Source organism: Crocodylus siamensis, chromosome 4, assembly GCF_052110815.1.
Source record: "Crocodylus siamensis isolate JL-2025a chromosome 4, ASM5211081v1, whole genome shotgun sequence".
NCBI classification, from domain to species: Eukaryota; Metazoa; Chordata; order Crocodylia; family Crocodylidae; genus Crocodylus; species Crocodylus siamensis.
This window is the reverse complement of record NC_143398.1, coordinates 164,569,348-164,590,769: the sequence shown is the minus strand read 5'-3', so window position 1 is coordinate 164,590,769 and position 21,422 is coordinate 164,569,348. Positions and strand designations below refer to the sequence as shown.

The 21,422-nt window shown below is 44.6% G+C and overlaps 1 protein-coding gene across 1 annotated transcript in view; it reads right to left on the bottom strand.

Annotated features, from left to right (window-relative positions):
- The window catches only part of KIAA2012 (KIAA2012 ortholog), a 109,772-nt gene that overhangs the window by 6,211 nt on the left and 82,139 nt on the right, over positions 1-21,422 (bottom strand). Inside the window, exons 18-24 of the mRNA XM_090044766.1 lie at positions 17,935-18,021; positions 17,539-17,632; positions 12,108-12,294; positions 9,654-9,786; positions 5,499-5,848; positions 2,999-3,198; positions 1-173 (exon numbers count right to left, since the gene is read on the bottom strand). Coding sequence (XP_089900892.1) covers positions 1-173; positions 2,999-3,198; positions 5,499-5,848; positions 9,654-9,786; positions 12,108-12,294; positions 17,539-17,632; positions 17,935-18,021 — 1,224 coding nt within the window. The remainder of the gene's footprint in view (positions 174-2,998; positions 3,199-5,498; positions 5,849-9,653; positions 9,787-12,107; positions 12,295-17,538; positions 17,633-17,934; positions 18,022-21,422) is intronic.

Here is a 21,422-nt window from a genome sequence, read left to right as displayed (position 1 = left end):
CTGCCCGCTCTTTCTCCTCTTGCTGCTTTTTCTTCTGTAGTTCCAGGAGTTTTCTACGATATTCCTCTTGCTGCTGCCGAACATGTTCCTGGGCTGCCTTCTCCTCCTGTAACTTCCTTGCTGCTGCCTCCTGCTGGCGCTGGTGCTCTTCTTCTAGCTGTTGTTTCAGTAAACTAAGAAAAAAATAATTAACCACAATAGCATTGAAAGCAACTCTGTTGAGTGCTTTATAGACCAGATGAAGAGTTGGTTCCCAGCCCAAAGATCTAAATAGCCTGCACAAATGAAGATGGGATGGAATTAAGAAATAGCAGATTGGGTGTTTAGTGATGCTTAATTTGTATCTAGTGTGGTTTGAAAATTTTATTTTATTTTGAAAATATATTTTATTGTGCAATTTTATCCTTCCTTGAGAGGTTGCAGGACAAGGGTTTTAAGTCTTCTGGACATAAGTGTTTTTAAGGGAGGGATAGGAAGCAGAGAGGGCTAAGGAGGTAGTTGCAGATGCATGGGCAGTGTGGAATGCAAGGCACAGAGGTATGTGTGAGGAAGACACTTGGGGCAGGTCCCCACGTTCAGAGGTGTGTGCTTGTAGGGGCACAGATTTGTGCCACTTTGTGTCCTATCCCACACCCCTGCACATGCCCTTTGGAATGCAACAAATTGTCCCAGATAGAAATAGGGCAGGCTGGGCCCAGCACCTGTGCTGGTCCCAGCAGTACTACCTGGTGTCCTGGTACAGCAGGCGTGTAGATATGGTAGCATGGAGCCTGGCCAGCAGCCAGAGCATTACAGCCAGCCCTCCATTTGTTCCGGTGCATGCTACTGATGTGTGTTCTGCCACTTTTTTCCCTGAGTTGTTTGCTCCTGGGATTTCCTGGTAGCAAATTTTGCCACCACACTGCAAATTTGAATGTCATTTGTGGTATCATAAACTGCACACCCTTGTATGTGGGGACCTGCCCTAGGAATCAGTTAGGTATATATCACAGAAATCTCAGTGGAGGCAACAATTATGGAAATAGATGGAGCAAACAGAGACACAAACAGATTGAGGTGTGTAGGTGCCTGAAGGAAACTAAATTAGGGCTTTAAATGTGGTGCAGAAGGCAAAAGGATGACAGTGAAAGGATTTGAAGAAGATTTGGGTCCAGTTAAAGCAACAGACAAGATAAGCATTTTCTGCAGCAGGATTTGGATGAATGTGGGAGGAGTTAGATAGAAGTCCAGAAGTAAGCTTCACAAGTCAAGGTAAAAGGTAGAGCTTGGACAAGGGCTTGGACTGTGCAGAAGGAGAAATGGCTAATGGACAAAAAAAGCAAACAAAAAAAAAATCACTGTTAGGGAAGAGACCAGTGGGGTTTGTTCAATATTTTCATCAGTGATCTGGAAGTTCGGATGGAGTGTGCCCTCAGCAAGCTTGCAGATGACACTAAACTGGGGGGAGTAGTAGATGCGCTGGAAAGTAGGACTAGGATTCAGAGATGCATAGACAAATTGGAGGATTAGACCAAAATAAATCTCATGAAGTTCAACAAGACAAGTGCAAAGTTGTGCACTTAGGACACAACAATCCCATGCACTGGTACAGGCTGGGGACCAACTAGCTGAGCAACAGTTCTGCAGAAAGGGACCTGGGGTTTATAGTGGACAATACACTGAATATGAACCAACAGTGTGCCCTTGTTATGAAGAAGGCTAACAACATACTGAGCTTCATCAGCAGGACTTGCCAGAAGACTGAGGGAAATGATTATTCCTCTATTTGGCATTGATGAGGCCACATCTAGAGTACTGTGTCCAGTTTTGGGCCCCCACTACAGAAAGGGTTTGGTCAGATTGGAGAGTCCAGTGGACAGCAACAAAAATGGTTAAGGGACTGGGGCACATGACCTCGGAGGAGTGGCAGAGGGAACTGGGCTTACTTTGTCTGGAGAAGAGAAGATTAAGAGAGGATTTAATAGCGGCCCCCAACTATCCAAAGAGGATGGAGCTGAACTGTTCTCAGTGGTGGCAGATGACAGAATAAGGATCAATGGTCTCAAGTTGCAGCAAGGGAAGTTTAGGTTAGATATAAGGAAAAACTCTCATGAGCAGGGTAGTAAAGCACCAGAGCAGGTTACCCAGGGAGGCTGTGGAATCACCATCTGTTTAAGACCCAAGTACACAAAGCCTTGGCTGAGATAATATAGTTAGGGGTAGTCCTGCTTTGAGCAGGGAGTTGGACTAGATGAACTCCTAAGTTCTCTTCCAACCCTAGTTTTCTATGATTCTATGATATTGTACCTATTTATTTCTGATAGAGGTCAGTTCTACCTAACTGAAGAAAATATAAAACCTATATGAAACCCCCTAGCTAGCTATGCAGTACCATGATGGTTGCTTGGGAAGAGGAAAGAAAAAACAGTTGGTAATATGTACTGATGTTTAGACATTCATAGACTTAATCTGCATTTTGAGTTCTTATAATTGCAGATGATATTCAGATTCAAGTTTCTAATAATTTTTTGAAGCATATTACACTATTTGTCTCAACTTCCTACCACAGTGAGTTCCACAGGTAATCATATATTGAATTTAAACATGTTCCCTTTCCCTTTTTTTTAAGGTACCTGTGTTCTCTTGTTTTTGCATTATAACGATTTGCATTATAACAATAACCATTTGTGGGGAGAGGGGAATGAGTAATAAGAACAAAGCCAAGGGTAAAGATCTTTCTTGCTCCCATATGGTGATACTTTCATTGCCCCATTATTTGGCAATCTGGAGTAAAAATCAGTTTGTTGGTTCCCTAGCAGTGGGCTAACTAATTATTTTCCTGATGTCATCAGGAAGACACTGGTTTATCCCCAACCTACCTCTGTTTCAACATGAGAAAACATACAAGTGCTGGATGTAATGTTTCTTACACAGTAAATAAGCAAAGCAAAAAACAGGGCATTCTGTGTTTTCGTTTCAGCCAAACATTCCCCTGTCTAGCTGGACTCTTGTTTCCTACCGCATCTCCTCAATTCTTCTCTGTTGTTCCTGTTCCAGTTCTTCCTTCATTTTTTCCATTCGCTCCTGCTGCTCTTGCTGTTTCCGTTTCTGTTCCTCTTGTTCCCTTCTTTTCCGCTCTACCTCTAGCCGTCTTCTTTCTGCCTTCTCTGCTCGCATTCTTTCCCGTGATGATTTCTCATGGTGGTTTCCAGGCAGATTCTGACCATATATAAAGAAAAGATGGTTACTTAATGAAGTCTGGAGTCTTCTAATAATTTATGGCTTGATCTGGTCCATTGTTGTCAATGAGATTCACAATCCTTGAAATGGAGGCACTCACAGAGGTGTAAAATGGATGCATCACTGTCAAAAGTGATGGACTTTACCTATGCTCTTTTTACCGTAAATATAGTTGTCATTCTCTTTTGAGCAGATGCTTGCCCTTGGGACATTGGAGCATTGCAATGTTCTCTCTGGATGCATTCAGGCAAGTACGGTCCTGCCGTATGTGGCACTGCAAACATATTTGCAGTGCCACATACCATGTTCTCTGTGTTGGATATCCAGGGATTAGAAAAACCCGTGGAAAAAAAAAACAGCACAGTGCATGCTTGGGCAGCAAGCACTGCTGAAAAGCAGAGCCAGGCTGCCCAGAGCCACGCTCTGCTGCCAGCCAGGCTCTGTGCAGCAGAATCGCCGTGACTGCAGACCCAGGAGCCCCCCCGGGACTCCAGGTAAGGCTGCTGGGGCCAGCCCAGTGCTGCTGAAGCCCCACCCAGGGCAACTTATCCTGATTTTTTTTTTTTCTGCACTGTTGTATACTGAATCCTATGATGTTTTTCTCAAGTTCAGATATGATGGCTGCCCCCTCTTTAGTACCTTCTGAATGCTTTACCTGTTTAATATGTTGAGAAGGAGCAAAAGAGATAGTAAAAGTTTACTCTGAGACTGACATTGTCTTGCAATGTGGAGAAACTGGTAGGAATGGTGTTTCATTTGCAAGGCAAAAAATGTTAATAAAAGAGAGCAAATGTAGCAGCTAAATACAGTCATTGTAATAAAAGTAGAAGGACATAAATCTTTTCTGTATAGAAACTCTTCCTGCTTATGCTTCTAAATTACAGGATCTAGATGGATTAAGCACTCAGCAACAACATGGAATTCGAGGAGTCACAGTAGTAGATGGGACCATTGTCTTAATCTGCTAGCCTATTTCTGGCAGGAGCCAACATCTAATGCTCCCTCTTTTTACATAACACACTTCCCTTTGTGCATTTCTGTACATGCTCAGGGAGAAAGAAGGATTTCCTGAGCCTGTGATGATGTGATGTGAGCATGGTATCTATTAGCCTGAGATGGAGCGGTACTGTTGTGGGCTTGAGGTTCAGAGTTGGCTTGTCTAGGGGCCGTGTGCAAGTGCTTCAGAGGAGATGGAGAGGCCATCCGAATCTTGAAAGGAGAACCACTGAGCCTGCTTGACTCTGCAGGAGGGGATTAAGGGATTTGGCTTGAGGGCCAATTTACCTTTCTAGCCTTAGGAAAGTACTCTTGAAGCAGCAACTGCAGCAGCAGACCCTGCTGTGGCTAAAGTGTGACTGATAATTTACTGCTTTGCTAACAGACCTATGCGTGTTGCAGCTGGCCACAAGCACCCAGACATTTTAAGATCTCATCTTACACAATTGAACACCCTGGCCCCACGTGACCGTAAGGGCCACAGGCTGACTATACTGCTGCAATCTTCTCTACTTGTTTATATCAACCATATAACTGCTTGTGCTATTAGACTGGGATTGCTACCAGGCAAATGACCTGCTGAATTCACGGTAAATTAAACATTCTTGTCAGAGGATTTGGGATCAGCTGCACCAGTGCCAAGCAGTGTGAGGAGCGGGGATGAGAACTGTGGGTTTGGAGGGAATGAGTAAATTCACGTGAGAGGGGTCAGTGGCTGTGAGGAGGCCCACGGAGGCAGAGCAGGGCAACTGGCACTTCGGTCAGAGGGGGGACTATTTAGAAAGAGGCCCTGGGAGGGAAAGTCAAGGTTGCTGAGTCTACAGCAGGGCAGCAACCCAGTTGTCCCATGTGCAGGACTCCACTGACAGCTGAGCCCTTCCTGGGAGGGCTGGGAAACTGCTTATGCTGCCGCCTAGTGAGGTGCTGCAATGAGCACAGCTGAGGAGGGAAACATGGAGCCCGTGGTTAGGACCCAAAAGAGCTGAAGCTGAGCTGAGAGCTGGGTGACGGGGGCGCACAGACAGCCCAGGTCCTCAGGAAGGAAGGGCTGGGACTGTTTGACCAAAGAGCACTCATTCTGATCCCTTGCTCTGGGCTTTGCCACCTCAGAAGAAGCCAACTTGTGGCATGGCTGGAGGGCTAAGTCAGCTGACCTGCGAGAGCTGAGGCAAGGGCCGGACACACAGCCAGACCAGTTATGTCTCTTCGTTAGTCCTACAACATAAAAGGCAGTTCAGTATGTGTCCCTCTCTCTGGCCATAAAGGAGGACTCCAGTTCTTACCTCGAAGACCTCCCTGCTTTGGCCCCCCGTAGATTCAGTGTCACACACTTTGGTGATCAGAGGCGGGGTTGGAGTAAATCTCTTGTCAGCAGGAGTTGAACCAAAGGCAGGAGGATAGCTGCAATCCTCAGAAAGCTGGTGGCCATCAGGAGGGTGTTCCTGGTCTTTAACAGAAGAGTTGGAAGGAGAAAGGCTGCTGTCATCTCCAGCAGTAGCAGCACTGCTGTCATCTGTTTGCCCTCCCGCTTCCTGATGCGACTCTTGGGTGGTTTTTGGTCTTTTGATTCTTGTAGCCTTTTTCTTGAGAGAGACTTTTCTTTTCTCATCAGCTTTTTTCTCTTTTGGTTTTCCTGTAAAAACACAGTCCTTTACAACTCTAGATGTGTTTTTGCTGACATAGCCAAACCACTGCCACCTGATTATCACTAGTCATAGGGTGTGCCTACACAGGAAGCTTGACTGTGAAGCAGTGTTGTTTATGGCACAGTAACCATGCAGTAAGCAGGTGTGTCTACACATGCACATGCTTACTGTGCAGTAAACCTCGCTAACCATGAGTAAATTTGCTACCTGCAAATGCAAGTAGCAAATTTACTTGTGATTAGTTCCTGTGCAGTAGAGCTCATATAGATGCCTGACCAGGAGTGAATCTGCTCCTGGTCAGACAACCGTCAGTGGGTGAGAGATTGCTCTCTGCCCCCAGGAGCTGTCTGCTGCTGGGGCGGGCTCTGCCACTGGAGCCCAGGCAGGGACTATGTCCCCCTGCCCCAGCAGCAGGGAGCACCAAGTCCCCTCTCTGAGATCGTGATCAGGGAGTGGGGGCTGGGAGATCCTTATCTCCCAGTCCCCACTTTGTGACACTGGGGCTGGCACTGGGAAATCCTTATCTCCTAGCCTGAGCCCTGTGACCATGATCTCAGAGCCAGGGACTTGGTGCTCCCTGCTGTCAGGTTAGGGGGACATTATATCTGCCCAGGCTCCAGTGGTGGCAGCAGGCAGCTCCCTAGGGGCACAGAGAAATGTCCCAGCCCTGGTCAGGAGGCAGCTATCTCCTGACCCAGTGCTCCCTGCCAGTCCCTGGGCCAGCACCTGGGGGAAGCCTAAAGCTCCCCCTGGTGGTGGCAGAGGCCCATTGCAGGGCCCCAGGAAGCAGGAGCAGTTTGCTGCCACTATTAGCAGCAAATCTGTTTCCACTTCTTGACATGTGTAGGTGCCTGCCCAGGAGTGTTTTTCATGAATAGTTTACTCATGAGTAAACTGCTCCCAGATCTAACATAGAGAAGCAGAGCTGGAAGAGACCTCTAGAGGTAATTTAGTTCAACTCCCTGCCTGAGCCAGCATCATTCCTATCAAAAATGTCCCATACAACCATTATCTAAACTCTACATGAGACTACCATCAACCCTGACACAACATAGACTTAACACCCTAACCTGCCACAGGTAAAGCTGGGGAACCATGGCAGCCACGGTCCTGCTTTTATAAAACGTTGTCAATATATGCTCAAGAGGTCCCTGGTAGAGGGCCATGTCCCACATTACAGGGGAAAGCAAAACCTTCCACAGTCCACATGAACCTGACTATGGGGTAAAATTCCTTCCTGACCTCAAATATTGTGATCAGTTTAACCCTGAGTGGAAGGGAAAGGCCCTCTAGCCTGAAACCTCTTTGTTTCTAACAGAAGAATCTGCACATCCCAGTTGAAGTCCCTGGCTTGCTGTAACCAACACCTAATGCCTCTGGGAAGGCTCAAAAACACCTGACACATTGGCAGTGGTACATCGCTAACACCGTAGGTAGCTGTATAGACTTATACAACAACATCTATCACCCACTGTCTGAGTACCTAAATACAGAGGTAAATCTGTTCCTTCTATTGATACCCTAATTGTGGTAGTTACAGCATATTTGTGATTGGTAATAAACATTGAAGTTGGAGAACATAGTAGAAATATTAGGTATAATAATTTTATCAAATAATGCTTATTCTAAACATGAAAATAAAATTGCTTATCCAGAGAATTTGGTGAATCCAAAAATAAGAGTTTGGTGCTTTTGCCCTTTTTTTGGGTCTGTCTTGGTTCCTGCTTAGCTTAAGTTAAACACTAGGGCTGTGAAACGCTTCAGTCGCTGATTTAATTTGGCAGTGATTTGGCCTAATTTGGTGGCCAAATCTCTGAATCCAAATCAAATCAGGAGACCCTTTAATCTCTCCGAATCGAATCGAAAACCTCCGAATTGATTCGGAGAGATTCGGCGATTTGGCCATAGACACAGATTTAAATGTTTTTTCTACATACCTCAAAGTAGCAGATGGCTCGTGATTGCTGTGATGCTGGGGTGCATAGAGCATCCCACAGGAGTGCAGGGGTTTCTCCAGTGTGGTTAGTAGCAGACCCGGAAGTGGAACAGAAGGACTTCTGGGTCTGCTGGAAAGCGCTCTGGGGGGCCCCACCACACCCACTTGTCTTGGTGACTAGTGTCTCTTGGGTCTGGGGGACACCCGGTGTCCCCCCCCATGGCTGATTGACAAGCCGGGGGGCATGCAAGCAAGGGGCCCTGCGTGCTCCCCAGTGGACCTGGAAGTGGACTGGAAGCACTTTCAGTCCACTTGTGGGTTCATCACTGAGCATGCAGGCCCCCCCCTTGCTCCTGTGGGGTATGCTCCAACCCCCCCACCATTTTAGCATTCATGAGCTGTGCCTGGTACCTTGAGGTATGTAGAAAAAACATTTAAAGCTGTGTCTATGGCCAAATTGCTGCTTCCCCGAATAAGCATCAAATCTCCAGATTCAGCCAAATATAATTAAGGACAGTGATCTGAATCAATGAATTGAATCACTGCCCCTGATTTGGGCTAAATTTGAATCGAATAGGGCCCATTTTGCACACCCCTATTAAACACCCCAAACATGATACCTTTCTTTAACCAATACAATTCCTTTAAAAATTAAGCTAGCTCTGGCAATGATTAGGTGAATGTCCACAAAGTCTTCTAGATTTTGAGACCGCCAGCTGTAACTTAATACTTAATGACAATCTTCATACAAAACACAGAGATGGATTTAGGTTTCTCCCTCCTCGCCTCTCCCTCTTCTTCTCAGGATAAATTTGTGGCCCTGCTTCTCTAGGTAAAGTCTTACAGGAGGTGTTGTTTTTCAGGTGTGTTCTCTTTTGATGTGGATAGATGTCAGAAAGCAGTGTGATCTGGTGGATAGGGACATTGGACAGAAACTCTGGGATCCTGAGTTCTATGTCCAGCTCTGCCAATGACCTGCCGGGGTGCGCGCACACATACTAAGTCAACTTAAAATAAGGTGACTTTAAGTCAACTTAACTAAATTGACTTAAGTTAAGCTTCTCGGAACATACACACATACAGCTCCTTGACATGATGGCAGCCGTCTTGTGAGTTATGTCAACTTAACTAATATGACTCAATATACCTCAGAGGTGCATTATCTTGCATCACATTTAAGTGCTTCACATGTGTGTGTATGCTCTGACAGTTAAGTTGTCTTAAACAAGTTGGCTTAGCTGTCAGAAAGTTAGCATGCATGTACGCACCCCTGGTTAGCTTTAGACAAATCAGTTCATCAAATTGACTTGAATTGTGCTGTGTTACGTCTGTTAAGGTGCAAGGTCAATTTCTAAATGAGTTCAAATGGTCCCAGGAAAAATAGGGCCCTTGGCTTTTAAGTGGTACTGGAAAACAAGCAAGCAATAAAACAAAATCAAAACAAAATGCCTGTTGCTATATGTGTTTTCTGCTTCACCCAAATTATTTTTAGAGGAAAAAACTTAGTTACAAACCCTGCCTATTCATATAACTACATATAATTTTTACTTACTGGCAAAAGGACAGATTTTCCTTCTAGGCAAGCATAAGTACAATGTATCCATGTACTACTACACTAACTACTGCCCATATTTGATTGCAGGCTAAATAACAAAGTAAATTAATACAAGCCAATCATACATATAAAACTAAAAACTGAATGCCAGAATTTCTCTTGGACTTTTGATCTTCTGATACTCTCCTGGTAATACTTCTATTACATCTCCCATTGATATAACTGTTAATCTGTGGGTGTGAGGAAAGCAAATTAAAGAAGAGTGTTGTGTATCAATGTTAGTGTGTTCATACATACTTACCTACAACAAATTCTTCTCTGATGTAGTGTTTACTTTTGTTACTACTCTCTTTCTGTGTAGTGGATTCTGGATTCACCTTCAGGAACTTATTTCTCTCTGTTTTCATGAGTTTGTTCTGTGAAACTTCTGTATCCTGGAAACAATTTAAGGTAAGAATTTACTGTTTATGAACTAAATAAAACATGAAAGTTCTTATACCTAGGAGCTTATATTAGTTACCTGGGAAATCCTGTTTAAAAAGCAACTTCATAGAAAAATGCCCTTTCCTTAATTTTGGTGGGGATACTGGTACTTCACTACATCTGCAACAATAACATATGTTGTTCTTGGAGCATCCCAAATAAAGGGATTTCCTATATCACTATTTTAAAAAAAAAATCACACTTTAACCAATTTAGAAATGGCTTTACCCTGTAAGTTTTACCTGTGTGCTGCTGACAGTCACCCAGTAGGATCTAGGGGAAAATCAGTTCCACCACAAGTTGTTTCTTGCTAGTGCTATAAGCAAAGCCATATACTTATTATTTGGGTGAAAACTCTGTCAGAAAAAATGAATTTACTCTCTCAATAGTCTCATCCAGAGGTGACACTGGCTAGAACTGTGCCCTAGGTGGCAGCAGCACATGCTGCAGTAGCCAAAGTTACGCTGCTGCTGGGGGAGATGTCACCTCCTTTTTTGCTCCTGAGATGCATGTTGAGACACTGTTTTTGGGTGTCAAAAAAGGAGGTGCCATCATCACCAGCAGCAAAAAATCTCCATCTGGGTGCCATTGTCGCTTCTCTGCTTTCCTTGCTGTTGGAGCTGCTGCAGGAAGGTGCAGGGCATTGGGAAGGAGAAGAGGGGAGAGGGTGAGTGAGGTGCACCACTAACTTCATTCTGGTTCTGCGCCCCCCCCCCGCCAAAACGCTTAAGTAGTGCTGAGGGCTTGTGCCCTGCTTGCCCACCCATCATTACACTAGTAGCCTCCTCATGGGTGATTTCCACTAGTATCAGTAACTTTCATCATTCCTGGTACTCTGTCCCTGATGTTTTACATCTTCATACAAAACACAGAGCTGGATTTAGGTTTTTCCCTCCTCTCCTCTCCCTCTTCTTCTCAGGATAAATTTGTGGCCCTGCTTCTCTAGGTAAAGTCTTACAGGAGGTGTTGTTTTTCAGGTGTATTCTCTTTTGATGTGGATAGATGTCAGAAAGCAGTGTGATCTGGTGGATAGGGACATTGGACAGAAACTCTGGGATCCTGAGTTCTATGTCCAGCTCTGCCAATGACCTGCCGGGGTGCGCGCACACATACTAAGTCAACTTAACTAAATTGACTTAAGTTAGGCTTCTCGGAACATACACACATACAGCTCCTTACATCACTCTGCCCTCTTTCAACAGCTTCCTAAATCAACTGGAGACAGCATGGGAAAAATGGAATTTTTTTTTTGAAATGTTGGTTCATAGCACTCACTTGTTTCTCTTTGTAGTATTTTAACCAGGCTGCTTGGCCTCACGCAGTGCACCTAGACATAAGCGTTGGGTTATAGGGCTGGAAGAGGGATTCCATGATGTCCTCTAGTCCAGTGGTTCTCAACTTTTTGTACCAGGACCCATTTGTAAACATCAATGGCCAGTCCTGACCCAGTGCCTCTCACTCTTGACCCATACCCTCCACTCCCAGCCCCCTCAGTATGTGGGGCAGAGGGTGGGTGTGTAGGGCAGGGAATGTGTGTGTGGAGTATGGGGGAACCCAAGCAGCCCCTGCCCATTTTTAAAGTTTGTTCACGACCCTTTCATATATTCTTGCAATCCACTTTTTCGTCACAACCCACAGGTTGAGAAATGCTGCTCTAGTCCACCCCCTGCTCAAGGCAGGATCATCCCTGACTGGAAGCCAGCCCAACCAAGAGTGCGTCTAACATTCTCTTGAAAATTTCCAGAAACAGGAAATGCCACATCCTATCTAGGTAGCCTATTCCAATGCTCAATCACCCTCACAGTGAGAAAATTCTTCCTAATCTCTAGTCTAAATTTCCTTTGCCGCAGTTTAACGCCTTTGCTCCTAGTCCTGTCCCCTATGGCCACAGAGAATAGTTTACCTCCATCCTCTTTCATAATCACCCTTCAGGTATTTGAAGATTGTTATCAAATCCCCCCTCAGTCTAGGTCTGAGTTCTTCTTGTGTGTCCTTTGTTTACAGTGGAGATAATCTGGAAGTGGGCTAGGTTGGCTTTCCTGATTCCATTCTGCAGGGTGTAAATCAGGGTCTTACTTGGTGACACCAGTCAGAGACCACTTCTTATCATACTACAGTCTGTTTCTCAGCTATGTTGAGAGCGGTGAAATCAGCATGTCTAATTTAGTTCTCATATAATTAACTACAGTTAACCACATTAACTCTCTTAAACCCATTCCAGGAGGATGGTGCGATGAGTTCTGCTACTGGAACAGTGGCCTGTGATACTTACAGCACTGAAGCTGGCAGCGGTTTGCTCACCAGGCTCCTCTGGCAGGGTTGTCTCTTCTATCTCTGTTAGAAGTTGCTTTTCAGAATGACTCTCACTTGCTCCAGCCTTCTCTTCTAGCATCAACCCATGGCTGGGAGGTCCCACAATTTGGTTTCCATATTCAGAGGCTCTACCCCTCTTAGAGGTGCTGGTGGGGAAGCATTAAAATAAACTGGACCAAAAGGCTTCAGAATCTCAGTGATAAGATCTCTCTTTAGACCGGAGTAGGAAAAGCTGGAGGTTTTTCTCTTTTGTTCCTCTGTAAGCCCTGAAATCCTTTATAGCAATTTGTCAGTGCCATATAATGAAGAACAGCTCATGTAATTGTAATGGCCCCAGCAGGTAGCTGCTTTTCTCCTTGGAGGTCTCATCTCCTCATTACTGAGGAAAGCAAGTACTATTTTCTCTCATGCTGCAACAAAGATCCCAGAACTCACTGGCAGGTGTCTTGCATATTTAATAATAAAATCATAATTATTAAATTATTCTGTGTTTCTGTAACACTTATCATCAAAGGTTCTCAGAGCATTTTACAATCATTAATGGCCTGACATTTTTAGAAGTGCCATGCACCCATAACTTCCACTGAAGTCAGTGGTAGTTGTAAGTATTCAGCCCCTCTGATAAATAGGACACACAAAACCTCACAGTATTTGTGTGACAGAGGTTTTTGTATATATTTTCTGAATACTTAATTTTGTTTGTAAAACCTTATTGTATTTGATGCATTTGGCTACCCTGCAGATAGGTAATGCTGCACGTATCTGAATTAACAAATTAAGGGAGAGTTAAAACTTTGCCTAGAGTCTCATAGATAAGATTCTCCGCGCTTACACTGGTTCACCCAAGACACGTGAATCCAGTCCATTTTCTGAGCAAGACTTACCTAATTCCACATTTCAGTCACAGAAATTACTAATGACCATTTCTAACAGATGTAACAGTTACAGCTCAGCATAGATGTTCCATGTTTAAAAAATATTTTTTTACAAAGGTGAGGGGGCAGGGCGGGGATGAAAATACATAGCAGAAAAATGACAAGCCATAATGTTGCATTGACATACATGCAGTGCAATTTTCTTGAGGTTTTTTTCTCTGAGCAGTGAAATACTGCCCCTTCTCTGCACTTTTATGTATCTAGATTCTTGGCAAAAGGCTAAGTAAGTATCTCTAGCCTTTTCTTTTTACACCAGATTTATTGTTGGCTTCATGTGCTTTTCACTACTTAAGTGATGCAAAACAGCCCTAAACCTGGTTTAACTGATCTGCTAAGACTGCTAATATAGCCACTTTGTGTTACCAGAGCTGTATGATTCAGACAGAATGTACTGAAGAATTTAGCTTTTAAACTAAGCTTTTTATAGCACTACTCAAAGTTTTTGGTTAGGTTCCAGTGACATATTTTCTGCACAATCCCTCATTGTTCTTATGTGCTCCCTCTTACTTGTGAGGTTTGTCTAGAATCTGTGGTTCTGTCTTAAGTCAATCAAGTGACTGCATCTAGACAAAGACTCTGACTTTAGCTGCAGCATATTGTGTGGACTGGAGAGAGGAAACTGGATACCAAAGAAGGGGAGGCAGCAGCAGTCTACCTCAATGCTTGTAATTTACACTACAGTAGGGGAACAGTCATTTAGCCAGGGAGTCTCAAAATTCTCAGACAGCTCCTCTTAAGATAGTTCACTGCAAAAGCTTTAGAAACACATTTCCAAAGCATATTCATTATGCAAAGATCTGCTTGTACCTTGCTTACTTGGTAAGAGTGAACCAAAGCTCCAAAAATCTATGAGGAACCCTTTTTTTCAGTCTGAGAGCAAGAGTAACTTTGGATGATATATTAGTGTCACAGAGGCAAAGGGTTAAGAGCAAGAGAAGAGTAAGGGATGTTGGTGTCTTAGGCAACTCTATAATCAGGTAGGGAGGGGACAGACAGGGGCAGCAGCCCTGGGCACTGCCTTTGTGGCGGGGTGGGGGCACTAAAAAAATAGTTACCACTGGCTGGTGCTTCCTGGTGTATCGCAACTGCCCTGCCATGCCTCTGGCTCTAATATAGTTGGTCAGGAACCTATCAGCACAATGTGTTGCACTTGAAAATGTTCATCTGTTAAAACTGAAATTTTTGTGGAAATCAACAGATTTTCACAAAGCTTTAATTGGAAAGGTTTCTAAGGTATAGGATGGAATTTCTGGTCAAAACAGAAAAGGGACCTACCTAAGAACAGCCAAAAACCTAGTAGCTAGCTGGGCCATTTCTCTGAGATGTAGGAGATGCAGGTTTATGTCCCTGCTCTGAGTCAAAGGCACAATAGCCTGGAAGAGCCATTAAACATTACCATCTACTCCAGGTAGAGTAGAGGCTATTTCTGTATTTCCCATATTCAGGTAAGCACATGAACTATTTTGGGACAAATGTCTCTCCTCTATCCTCTTCTCCTTTTCATGAAAAAAGTTTCAAAGGTCTGGCATTTTTTCCATCGCAGCTTGAAAGCCAATGTTGAAAAGTTTGTTTTTTTTCACAGTTAAATTTTTGTTTTCTGGAAGCACTAATTTCTAAGACTCCTATTACTTTAGTATCGAACTGCCTGAACTTTAATATTATCTGTCTATATGGGGCTGACAGGTGCCTAGAATACCCAGTAACTGTTATCTAAACTGTTATCTGAGTTAAATTAAATCTGCATATGAGGTAAACTTAATGGAGTCTCCTACTTTTCTCCCAGTACTAGTTATGGGACAGTCATAGAGCATGCCCTAAAACTTGTCAAACCCTGCAGCAATCTAATAGTCTCTGAGTGTGTCTACACACGCATTAGATCTGAAAGTAGTTTACTTGCGAGTAAACACTCCCAAGCAGTTGTCAACACATGCAGGGAAGCAAGGGCAGATTTGCTGCCAACGGCAGCAAACTGCTCCCACTTCTTGGGGTCCTTCAGTGGGCCCCTGCCACCACCAGAGGAAGCTCTACCCTCCCCCCGAGTGCTAGTCCATGGGCTGGTAGGGAGCAGTGGGTCAGGAGACCGCAGTCTCCTGCCCAGGGCTGGGACATTGCACCCTGTCCCTGTGGGGGGGGCTGCCGGCTGCTCGAGCATGGACAATGTCCCTCTGCCATGGAAGCTCCTGGTCCTGGCTCCCCAGTCAGAAGCAGGGAACTTGGAAAGAGTTGTTGGGGAGGGTCAGGTCTTAGCCCCCTGCCCTGATCTGCTGGTGGGGCAACTAGCTTGCTGCTAGCTGCCCCACCAGCAGATCAGGGCAGAGGACTGGGATCTACCCCGTCCCTGCAGGACTTTCCAAGCCCCATTCCTTGAACCTGCCCCGACCAAGATAGTTTCCAGACCCTGCTCTGTGATTGTGAGGTGGCAGCTGGAAAATAGGCCTGTGCAAAGCGGCAAGTATTTGCTTCAGATTCAGATTTGGCCAACTCAGAGGGACAGTGATTTGATTCAGAGATTTGAATCACTGTCCTGATTCAATTCAGCCAAACTGGATCCAAAGATTCAGTGCCACTTTGGAGATTTGGCTATAAACTAAACAGGCAGCAGTTCTCACCACACACAGCTCCCTCCAGCTGGTAAGTCTGTTGTGGTGGGCAGAGGGGGAACGAAGGGGTGGGGAGGGAGGGATTGGGCCTGGGGCTGGGACAAGCTGCCCAGCCAGGGGTGGGGGGGTGTGGGATGCAGGCATGGCAGTGCTGGGAGCGGAGGCTATGCCCTGCTGCCACTTGCCCCCTTCTGCCTGGAGTGAGCCATGCCTGCATCACACCCCCCTACCTTGTCTGGGCAAGCGACAGCAGGGCAGAGCCCCCACACCCAGCCCTGCCATGCACACATCCCGTGCCCCCCTGCCCCAGCTGGGCAAGTGAAAGTAGGGCATAGCCTGCTGCTTGCCCAGTTGAGGAAGGGGTGTGTGTGGGATGCAGGTGCTGCCATTTGTTGCCCAGCGAGGGTGTAGGATGCAGACACGACAGTGGTCAGAGTGGGGGCTATACCCCGCTGCTGCTTGCCTCCTTCCGCCTGGAGCAAGCCGTACCTTCATCGTGCCCCCCACCCCATCTGGGCAAGTGGCAGCAGGATATAGCCACCGCTCCCAGCACTGCCACGCCTGCATCCCACACTCTGCCCCACCCTGGCTGGGCAAGTGGCAGCATGGCATAGCCCCCACTCCCAGTGCTGCCGTGCCTGCATCCTGTGACCCCCACTCCCTGAGTCCCACGCCCCCCTGCCCCAGCTGGACAGTTTATCCCAGCCCCAATCCCTCCCTCCCCCACACCTCTTCCTTCCTCACTCTGCCCACCACAAAACGCTTACCAGCTGGAGGTAGCTGTGTGGTGAGGACTGCTGCCTGTTTAGTCTATAGCCAAATCTCTAAAGCAGCACTGAATCTTTTCTGAATTGATTCAGAGGCTTCCAATTTGATTCGGACCTTTTAAAGGTCTCCCAATTCAATTCAGATTCTGAGATTTGGTCACCAAATTGGGCCAAATCTCCTCCAAATTGAAATGGCTTTGCTCAGCCCTACTGGAAAGCCTGTTTCCCCACTCAGCTCTGTGATCACAGAGCAGAGTAGGCCAGGGAACAGGTTCCCCAGCCCTTACCAACAGGAATCTCCTAGCACCAGCTACATGGTCATGGGGCTGGTGCTGGGAGATAAGGATCTCCCAGCCCCCACTTCTCAAATGTGATGGTGAAGTGGGGGTTGGGAGATAGGAATCTCCTAACCCCCAGTCCTTGGTTGTGATCTCAGAGCAGAGGGATTGAAGCTCTCTGCTGCCAGGGCAGGCAGACATAGTCCCCGGCCGGGCTCCAGTGGCAGAGCCCACCCCAGCAGCAGGCAGCTCCAAGGGCAGGAAGCAATCTCCTGCTACCTGGTGGCCAGCTGACAAGAAGCAGATTTGCTCTCAGTCATGTGTCTACACAAGCACTACTGCACAGTAAGTAGTCGCAAGTAAATTTGCTATTTGTATTTGCAGGTAGCAATTTTAGTTGCAATTAGTGAGATTTACTGCGCATTAAGAGTGTGCATGTGTATATGCACATACTTACTGTGTAGTAAATTATGCTACTGCACAGTAAAGCATCTTGTGTAGACATACCCTCTGAGTTCTGCAATCATATCTCATCTCAGGAGAGCTTGCTATACCAGGGATAGGGTGTGTCCCTTATTGCTTTCAGCACAGGTTTCACTAACTAATATGTTAAAGTCACAACTGTAGAAAAATTCTACCTTCACATTACATTGCTGAAAAGTAACGTAATCATAAATGTCCAACTATAGATAGTTTTTAGCTTCTTGCATTTCTTTTCTCAGAATAATGGAAAGGAAACTTCGATGAAATCAAATTTAAGATGCAGAAAGAGGAAACTTAAAAAAAAAATCTCTTATCTTATGAACTTACATCTCTTCCACAGAGTTCACTGCATAGGCAAAATCTGACCCCAAGTGTAAAGCACTGTTGGATGCAAGTTCTCCATCCATCTGCTTATCTGGATCTGTGAAAATAAAGAGCATTTCTTTTGTGCATGCTGGGCTGGAATCAGGCTTACACTGGCTAGTTTCCTCATCACCATTATCCCTGCCTCTTGTTTTCAAACTAAGCATTAGCATGGCTTAAAGTACCAGTCATAGTATCAGATGAGTTCCCAGTGGACAAGTGTCCTAAAAGCACTGTGGAGAACTAACTTTGCCAGACTTAGAACCTGCTTTAAAATAAGGGAACACACATTTAGAAGAGGACTATGAAATGTCTCTCCCTGCTCCCTCCCCCCATCCTCACCATCCCCCCTACCCTTACCTCCCATTTTCAGAACAGAGTGGGATCTTGATCTCAAAGAGTTCTGGTCTGTTTCCTCCCTTCTCAAATGTTGTTCCCTTTGCAATTCTAGAAACAGAAAAAAATTCTTTCAAATGACAGTTATTACTGTTTAATAGTAAATAACTGAACACATCCTATTTAGTTAAAAATGGGAAGATCAAGCCTGCTTTCACACAGCAGCGTAAAATTTTAGAGTAATTGCACTAACTGTGGTTTGGATCAGAGGTTTTAGACTTGACCAGATGAAAAAGTCATACCAATACTCTGAATTCCCCCAGAGCTTGGAATTGTTTGTGTGCAGTAGTTGGAGGAGAGCTTAGATCCAAAGGCCTAAATTCAGACAACTCTCCAGGTTTGAGTCTTGAAAGTCTTAATACTTTGGTGAAATCTAGAAGCCAACACCAAACCTGGCATCTGCCCTTTAGCTACATATTGTTTTAAAACATACAGAAGTGTAAGAGCGATGTAGTCATAACCGTCCAAAAATTATGAAGTATGAAAACATCAGAATCCATGGTTCCTGCACATGCCCTTTCCAAAACGTGATATACCTGATCCAATGTACCAATTGCTTTCATGACAACTGTGTGAGTGAAACTAAACTGCAACTATGCACTAGAATGACCTCTCACAGAAAAAATACAAAGGACAGAGACATACACCCACCATTAGGAGCATGTTTCTCACAGAACAACCACTCCCTCTCTATCCTTGCTACTCTCATGCTCAAGGGAATCTACCTAACCTTTAGAAGGTGACTGGGAAACAAAAGTTCATAAACTGGCTGGACCTAAGAACAAAGGTCTAAACATTGATATTGGGTATATGGCACATCATAATTTATCCAACTCCTGAATTCTTTTCACACAAGGAAGGTGAGATTGATCTTCCTTCCTTCTGATAGGTCTTGATCTCCCAGGAATCAGCTTCTTTTCTTCTGCTGGTTGTGTCTGCTTTCCTGAGAATTTCTCAGTCCCTTCTCTCTGCTGTGTTTCAGTATCCTGTGCCTTGCTTCCTGTGATCAGAGTTACCTGAGGAACAATGCTTTGCATTCAAAATCTTGCCCAGCTTTATCCCAAATACATAGTTGGTTCAGTACAAGATATCACATTACAAGATTCTTGCCTCACAAAAAATACAGAAGCATTTTGCAGCTGACCGATTTCTCTCGGTCTCTTTCCTTCCCCCTTCCCCTCCTCTCAGGAGCGGAAACTAAATTATTGTATCCACATTTTGAATTCTGTCCCTAAACCTAATGAAATCCAAAATCTTATATATGTAAACACTGCTGGCAGTTTTGTTGGTAGTATCAGCAGGCAGCCTAAGGACAGAATGGCTAACCAAACCTTCCTTTCCACTGTGACAGCTAGTCTCTCAACTCAGGGTTAAGGCAGCTGAACAGGGTAGTCTTGGGAACCATATGGTTCTGCCTGTACTACAAGAGGACTCTCATGTCTGCAGAGGAAGGGACAGGATTTTTTCTGAAAAGAATAAGCTGGTGTCGCAAAGATCCACAGCACATTTCTCTGTAGAGCTGGCCCTCGCTACAGGCTGCTAAGGCACCAGTAGAGAGAGCCCTTGTTTCAAACATGCATGAAAAGTCAGACACTTGCACTTGCAGTGACTTACAGCATTCTAGGAGGCTGCAAAAGGTTATTTGTTTGAAAAAGAAATAAAAGTTATTCTAGAAAAGAACCTTCCTTCCCTCAGGTATCGTTCACAGAAATATCTGTGCAAATTTGATCCAGGAGCTCAGGAAGCAGATATGGATGCCTGTGATACAGTAAATCCATTCCCTTGTTTTTCTGTGCACACTGCTGCAATTGTAGCCTGTAGTGACTTACTGCTTCATATAAACAGAAGGGAGACCAGACAGTGCCCAGTTAGTCTGAAAACAGTCCAGTGGGCCAATCTCTCATCTCAAACAATTCACAGTGTGTCAAAAGTGGTATGTTCATCAGGAAAAGCTTGTAAGCAGTCTAATGTTTTAGTCTTTTACTAATTTATGTTCAATGGATGTGTAGCTTACATAACTTATGAGTGCTGAAGGAAGCACATTCAGCCCCAGCACTGAAGGTTGCAGTTTCAGATTAAGTCAACACACACAGACCAAACAGATGCTGGGAGGACCCCTGGATAAGGTACAGCCTTCAAGGAAGGGTGTTGGCCTGATTTCATTTTCAGCTTTCTGTTTCTGTTTCAGTTAAACCTTCCTTTTACAGCATCTGAGTTGGGCTCATTTTGCACATCCACTAAATACCAATTACTTCTCTCTGCCAGTGGATCTTGTGACCAATTTATATTTGAAATCTAACTGGTTCCATCCTGCCACTGCTGCATGTGGGCCAGTGATTTCCTTGAGTTGCACCATTTACCTCAAGCTACACTGGGCTGACATTATCTTCAAGTCTGCTAAAGATTAAAGTCTCCAGTCCCAGTTCTCATGTTCCTTGTGACCTTTTTCAAGACTGAGAAATGTAGTGTTCTGGATGAATGCATTTTTTTGGCTTTGTATAATAGGGAATGATCAAAACTTCGAGGCTTTCAGAGCTTGAAGAAATTTAAAAAATTCAAATGAAATCTCAAAGCTGAAAAGTCTTTCCTTACTTCATGAAGAAAACACACTTAAAGTTTAATTTAATGCAACTGATACAAATCCATAAACTGGGACAAGTTGTCTTTCACCTTAGGAAACCTCTTGATGAGTTTGTTGTTAATGAAATCTGAAACCGAGTGAGTTTACACAGTTCTGAATTTCACCAGAAAAAGTTCACTCAGTTCTCATTCAGTGCCTTGGGGAACTGAGCTCTGATGGCTTTGTCTGTAAAGAAATGCAGTGTCTGCTAAACTCCCTTATGCTGGCTAATCTGCTATTGGCTGATATTTTGACTTAATCATATATGATTAAATCTCTACAGCATGTGAGTGGTATGTAGAGTACATGGCAATCCCAGTGGTAGTACTTGAAGGGTATGAGGGCTGCTTGTTTGTAAAACTAGTGCTAGATTGCGGTCAGTGGGGGATATACAATGGTTACATCTACACTCAAGTTTTTGGGAGAAGTCTCCCACCATTGTAGCTCTGCTGTAGTGATAAAACAATAGGAGCCCCAGTAGAGATTAGCAACCTTCTTAATAGTGTCTTCTAAACCTGGATATAGCATAGTGGATATAACAATGGTAGCCCCTGTTAGCTGCTACTCCTGCTGTTGCTAAGAATGGTGAAGCAGCTGCAATGATGGAAAGCTTCTTCCAAGTTGTGCAATCTGGTTAAGACCACTGGATCATAAAACATCTTGTAAAAACACCACTCTTTTACTTAAAAAAAAAAAAAAAGAAAAGAAAGAAAGAAAAAAGAAAAAAAGATGCTCTAATTTCATTACAAAGATTCTGTAACATATTGGGGATTGCTAGCCCTGAGATATAACCCATCTTCCTCTGTCTCTTCTTGGTAGCCTCTGAGACTTT